General features: G+C 43.7%; 1 protein-coding gene across 1 annotated transcript; it reads right to left on the bottom strand.

Moving 5' to 3' along the window:
* Nucleotides 1-3563: 3563 nt before the first annotated feature.
* On the bottom strand, nucleotides 3564-6397 carry LOC139545448 (neurofilament light polypeptide-like). Its single transcript, XM_071353221.1, has 4 exons — nucleotides 5269-6397; nucleotides 4865-4989; nucleotides 4367-4674; nucleotides 3564-4251 (listed from the first exon to the last, which is right to left on the bottom strand). Exons 1-4 carry the CDS (start codon nucleotides 6334-6336, stop codon nucleotides 4058-4060), a joined length of 1695 nt encoding a protein of 564 aa, XP_071209322.1. The 5' UTR covers nucleotides 6337-6397; the 3' UTR covers nucleotides 3564-4057.
* Between the last annotated feature and the right edge of the window lie 301 nt (nucleotides 6398-6698).

Here is a 6698-nt window from a genome sequence, read left to right as displayed (position 1 = left end):
GGCAGATCATAGCTCTGGCCCTCAAGCGCTGGGCTGAGGTGACTCCCCTCTCCTTCAAGGAAGACCCCCCTTCTCTTGGGGCAGAGATTGATATCCGCCTGGGCTTTGGCACAGGTATTACAGACATGCTCTGGATGTTACTGTATGATTCATAGCCCAGTTGTTATAGTATTTCCATTGTAGTGCTTACACGTTGAATCAAATGTTTTCTATTTTCCTCATTCATGTGCTCAGACCAGCCTCCCTTTGGTTTGTGTGTTTTTGTGTTTCTGACCCTCCCTCTTCAGGACGTCACCTGGTGTGTCCTTTGTTGTTCGATGGAGCAGGAGGAGAGGTTGCACATACAACCCAGTCAGGGCAGACCCATCTGGATGATGATCAATTCTACAGTGCTTTTCCATCTGACCATGGGGTCAAACCGCCTCAGGTACAGTACACACTCAGTGTGGCACACACACATTTCTCAGTGTGCTGTGAAATTCTCAATCTTTAGCGTTGTGTTTTAAATGCAGGTTTTGGTGCATGAGACAGGACATGTACTAGGACTACCCCACTTGTCTTTCCTTGACTCAGTGATGTACCCTCTGTAACCCATCAATGGCAGTCCTATGGAGATGAGTTGGGAGGACCGAAAGGCCATCCAAAAGCTATATGGTAGGTAATGTGCACAAAAGGTCACCATTTAGATACAATATAAGGTCAATGCAAACAGAATGTATTTATACACCAGGAGAAAACAAAACCACAGTATAGTAATCACTTTGCTTCTACCTCCTGTCCAGTGTCGATTTTTTCTGTATGACAACTGCAGAGGCAGACCTCGCCGAGGTGAGTCCAGGAGTATGCAGCAGGGCTGGAACAAACTTTTCCGGCACAGAGTAGATGCCCACCTACATGTATGGACTCATGACCATGACAGGGTCTACTTCTTTAAAGGTGAACCATCATATAATATCAACTGACCAGGAAACATTAAGCTTCATTCCAATTTACATCATTAAGCACTGATTGCTTGCCATGTAGACATTTCTGTATGGCTTATGTCAAATTGAATTATAGCATGTAAGATTGAAGAACAGTATCTCCCCTTGAGGCCACCCAATAGTATAGTCCTTTAATAAAAGCATGGCATGGTGGGTATATAAGAAATAGACAGCATCCAAGTTACCTATGAAAAAATATATATATTTGACATAGCATTTCATATCTCGTACATTTATTTGGATTTTGAAGATTCAGTAAGCAGTCCCTACTCTGTGGATGATCATTTGGGTCAAAAGCATGGACAATGTCCACTAAACGTTTGGGGTACCCCTCCTCTACTTGATGATCAGACACATTGAATCCCCACACCTGGAAAACGTAAATTCTACAACTTAAAGAATATAACTACAAACCCTCTTATTCCCCCAAAATACCACATTCACTTGCGTTGACAAAGCCATTTGCTAATCCTAATGTATTTCAGTACACACCAACAAAATTACCGACCTGATGACCTTTAAAGAAATAGACCAGTCAATGCTGGTGGTGAAATATTGCTGTGTCCAGTGGTCCTGTGATGCCAGGGAAACACTGAGAGATCAGCTGCACATCAGAGTCCTGCAAATCACTAGAGCTCCAGAACTTAGTGCCTGTGAGAAACAAACAGCAGCAGGGGAAATACTGTTGTGGTCGTCAACCCCCTACTAATACTTTGTTGCTCCACAAGAGGGAAGCAGATCAGTGGCGAGACTTATGTAGAGTCCTCTCAAGCACATTTTGTGACTGACAGTGAAATTCCATAATATCCCAGCAACATACATTTCACTTGTGTATATTGTACACTATCATCTACAGATCTTTCGTATGAAATAGAATAGAATGGGGCTCTTTTCCTTTTTTTTTTTTTTTTTTTTTACAGTATATACACCATACAACACTTTGATATTTACATTGTTTTCCCAACAGCAAATCAGGTGATGATTTGAGTTGTTATGTTGGCTTTGGGACATTACCCTTGTGGCTATATGACATACACATTAAGTCCAACTTGTTAACTTCCCTTTTTTGTTGTCTTTTTTTATACAGAGAATATGTGTTGGTATCAGTTTGATACACATGCTGCCTCCTCATTCACTCTTTTGTTTCAGGAAGAAAGGGAAGGTTGGTGGGAGGAGCTGCAGAGGATAGGGTGAGCTGAGGACAAAGAAACTACAGAGGGGAAAAGAGGGAGGTGGCAGCTGCAGATTTTGGGGCGATGGCTTTCTAATACTGTATGTAACAGGGCCAAAGGTCAAACATAGAGGACTGCATGTTTTTTATTTTATTTTTTTATTTTACTTTTGAGAGCTCTGTAGCATTGTAGTCCAATTGTTGGTGTAAATAGCATAGTGTGGGTTATGCCATATATTATAAAGGAATAAAAGTCTCTGTGACTGTTTTGGAGAATAAAATGAATATAAATGTGAAGAGAGAGTGATGATGGTAGACAAACCATATGTCATCTCAGAATAACAGTGACACTAAAGAGAGGGAACTTTAGCCAAACAGTCAGAAGATTTACAGCCACTGCAGAAATTAAGACCCTCTCTGTGTCCCTGTCAAGTAAAACTGATATCCTTGAAAGAACAAGTGTTCTCCTTCTTGGGGATACACAGCCACAAAATTCAACTTGATATGAATAGCAACAAGTCACATATAGTCCTCAGTATGTATGTAATCATTTAGCATTCATACAGTGTTCCTGTATGTGTATGAATGGCTGTGCATTTCCGCCACCAGTGCAAAAAGAGTGTCTGGAATAAAACAGACCGTCCTCTGTCAAGGTTTAATGCAGAAGAATTTTCCTCTCTTGTTTCTCTAATGGAATTGCTTTTTGCTGGCATCCTCCATCACTAGACATTTGGCCAGATTCTTTGGTGCAGCACCAACTTAGCTGAGTCAAAAAACCTCTGATTTATGGCCAGTGATGTGAAGGAGAGTGAGCCAGCAGGAAAAACACAGGACCTTATGAGGACACACACACACACACACACACACACACACACACACACACACACACACACACACACACACACACACACACACACACACACACACACACACACACACACACACACACACACACACACACACACACACACACACACACACACACACACACACACACACAAAGGCTCCTGCTCTCTACTTACTATCCGTCAATTTGAAAAAATAAATACCAAAATGCCATTTAATTCTATCTTTGCCAGATGTTCTTTATTGTTTTACAATCTACCAAGGTGGGAAACTACCAGCAATTTCCAAAGTTTGTTCATTGTCTGTCAAAGAGCCATCTAAGAGGGCGTCTCTCAGATGACACGTACAGGTAGTAGGTACATTGTGGAGAAATTACATCATCTATCAACCAACCTATAAAGGAAACAGTTGTACTAATACACTTTTATTCTAAAAGAACATCCTGATTCGCCAATGCTATTATCTATAGACTCCATACACTTATTGCTGACTCATCCGGCCAGTCATGAAAATGAGTAGTAACTTCAAGTGTAGTGAATTGAGTAGTACAATAATACCAGCAATTCATGTTTCATGTCTTTATTTGTGTTCAGTACTGTACATCATGGATCCCACTAAGAAGATTTGGTCTAAGGCATTTCAAATCAAGTATTGAACACAAAGGTGTTCTTATAGGCATATTGTGGTGACAGAAAAGCACATAGGTTTTTCAAACAAATATTTCACAGGCTAATACAATACAGTATTTGCTCACAAAACTCCACACATGCTCTCTCTTGTTTTTCGCACCCAATAATTAAGCAATCATATTGAATTTATTTTGATGTATTTCATATACAGGTATTTGCTTTTTATTGTTCTGAAGAGCACCTTGCAGGCACACACATGCATACACTCTCATGCTCTGCTTCACTCAGTGTACAGCCATACTGTTTATTTGAACTCAAACATAAAGGCCTCTGCTGTATATACAGTGGTTTCCTGATTGATTGTACTGAACTGATCTATTTATAGAGCACCTCGATAGGGAACAATCAATGTGTCATTCATTCTTGATTTAAATATTTTGGTCTTTTGGCTTCTCTTTTTCTTCTTCTACTTCCTTTTTGCTTTCTTCCGCTTCTCCCTTATCATCCCCTTCTTCTGTTTCAGTGGCTCCATCCTCCACTCCATCTCCTCCTTCTTGGCTTTCATCTTCTCCATTTTCTTTAGGCTCCCCTGCTTCCTCTTTCTCCGTATCTCCATTGTCACCTGTAGAGACAATGTGATTAGTTGTTAACCGTTGTAAACACTGAATGTGACAATTCAAAACCTTAAAAAAAAAAGAAGTGAAATCACATTCATTCAAACTCTAGACAACACGGACCTGCTTTTTGCTCTTCTTCCTCTTCCTCTGCTTCCTCGACTCCCTTCTCTTCTTCTTCCCCCTCTTCTTCCTCCTCTTCTTCCTGAGGACTTGACTCAGCAGGCTGTGCTTGACTGGCAGCTATAATCTCATCTGCAGAGGAGAATGATGAGCTGTACATGCGTAGGTAGGGAGCAGCAGAGCTCAGGCTGGACTGCATGGAAAACATGGGGCGGTTGTAGGATGGGGCAACACTCAGGCTTTGGGAGTAGTACATTTCCCCTGGTCCTCCAGCACTGAAGCGATTCTCCTCCCCTTCAAGCAGCTTCCTGGAAACAGAATAGATACATAGATCACAAGAGATGGCCCTGGTTGGCACTCAGTGAAATTTGTGTTACTGTAAAACACATATAATCCAATCTATGATCATATAGTAATGGTATAATTACAAACTTCTGCAGGAAGTTCCTCTCTGTGAAGTAGACACAATATGCATGTCTAATTTTATGAGTTACAGACCTGTAAGCTGCTATCTCGATGTCCAGAGCCATCTTAACGTTCAAGAGGTCTTGATAGTCCTTCAGGTACCTAGCCATTTCATTCTTAGTTGTCCTCAACTCGTCCTCCAGCTGGCCAATTGATTCCTATTTTGGAGAGATCATTAATATGATTAATGAGGTGTTTATTGTGGAATATATCTGATATATGTAAAAGTTTTTCCAAACATCATGACCAAACGACGTATTCTATAGGCCAGAACTTACTTTGTTGGTGTAAAGGATGCATTACACAGCATTTCTGTAGAATATTCATTGTGCGCATTTGTCTGAAGGATTAGGCTCAGCAGAGTCTGCTACACTACATATACTAATGCAGATATTTAGACAGGTTACATTTTTCATTCATGCTGCTCTGGCACTGACCTGTAGGGCTGCGATCTCAGCACTCTGTTTCTCCTCCACCTCTTGTAGCTGATTCTCCAGGGACTGGTTCATCCCACGGCATGCTTCAATCTCCAGGTTCCGTGTTTTGATCAGGCGCCGGTACTCCCCGGCCTCGTCTTTGGCACTGCGAACGTTGTCTGTGTTGCGGGCGGTGCCTTCTGTCATCACACTCACCTTGCTGCGGAACCATTCCTCGGCTGACTGGAGGTTGCGGTGTGCCAGTTTCTCATACTGGACACGGATGTCTCGGAGGGCTGCGGACAGGTCTGGCTTGGCCACTTCCATCTCCACTGACACCTGGGCATTGTACTGCACCTGGGCCTGCAGCTCCGCTATCTCCCCCTCATGGAGACGTTTCAGGAAGGCCAACTCATCCAGCAGTGTCTCTGTCCTTTTCTCCAGCTCAACACGGCCCAAAGCAGCCTCATCTGCCCTCTTCCTTGCATCCATCAGACGGCCTTCTACGTCTTCTCTGCTGACTACCTCCTCTTCATAACGGCCCTGTAGACTCTGCAACACCTCCTCCATCTGGTCCCTGTGGTTCTGAGCAACCTGTTTCTCATCGCGGGCCTCCTCCACAGCAGCACGGAGCTGGCGGATCTCGTGCTCATATAGGGACCTGAGGTGGGAGGGCTCGCCATGCTTCTGCCTGAGGATCAGCAGTTCAGCATCCAGCAGCCTGTTCTGCTGTTCCAGCTCGTGGACGCGCTCAATGAAACTGGCAAAGCGGTCGTTCAGCTCCTGCAGCTGGGCTTTCTCCTGCGTCCGCACGGCCTTGAACTCAGTGCTGACTTGCACCGCCTGGCTTATGTCCAGTTCAGCAGTGGCAGCAGAGCCAGAGGCAGATAGCAGCATGGAAGAGCTACGGCTGTATGTTGGGTAATGCAGCCGGGATGACCCATGGGATGAGAGGGGGGCAGAGAGGCTGGAATACACCGACCTGGATGTCATTCCTCCTGCACTGCCTCCATACCCTCCACTGCGCAGCGTCACCCTCCTCTTGTGGGAAGAGGAAGGATAGTAAGGATCGTAACCAATGGAACTCATGACTCGTGAAACAGGCAGCTCTATGTTTGATGGAGTTGCTGGGTCAACTGCACAGTGGGATCTGCATCACTGTGGCTTTTATAGTGCTGTAATGACTGTGACGCAAACCTTTTTTTAAAGCACTGACAGCAGGGATCAATGACAGCGCCAGCCAGCCAAGTCTGAGCTGTTAAGAAAGGGATTGAGAGATAGGGTGAGAGGAAAAGAGACAGATGTAAGGGGCGGGTATAACCAGTGGAGAGAGAGGGAAGGCAATGAGGTCAGTCTGTAATGACAAAATTTACATTTTGCTGTGAAGCATGTCTGTCTTACTGAAACAGGATGAGTAGGAAATGTTACTTTTAGCCCTAAAAACAAACTAT

Source organism: Salvelinus alpinus, chromosome 19 (assembly GCF_045679555.1).
Source record: "Salvelinus alpinus chromosome 19, SLU_Salpinus.1, whole genome shotgun sequence".
NCBI lineage: Eukaryota > Metazoa > Chordata > Actinopteri > Salmoniformes > Salmonidae > Salvelinus > Salvelinus alpinus.
This window is presented reverse-complemented; position numbering and strand designations above follow the sequence as displayed.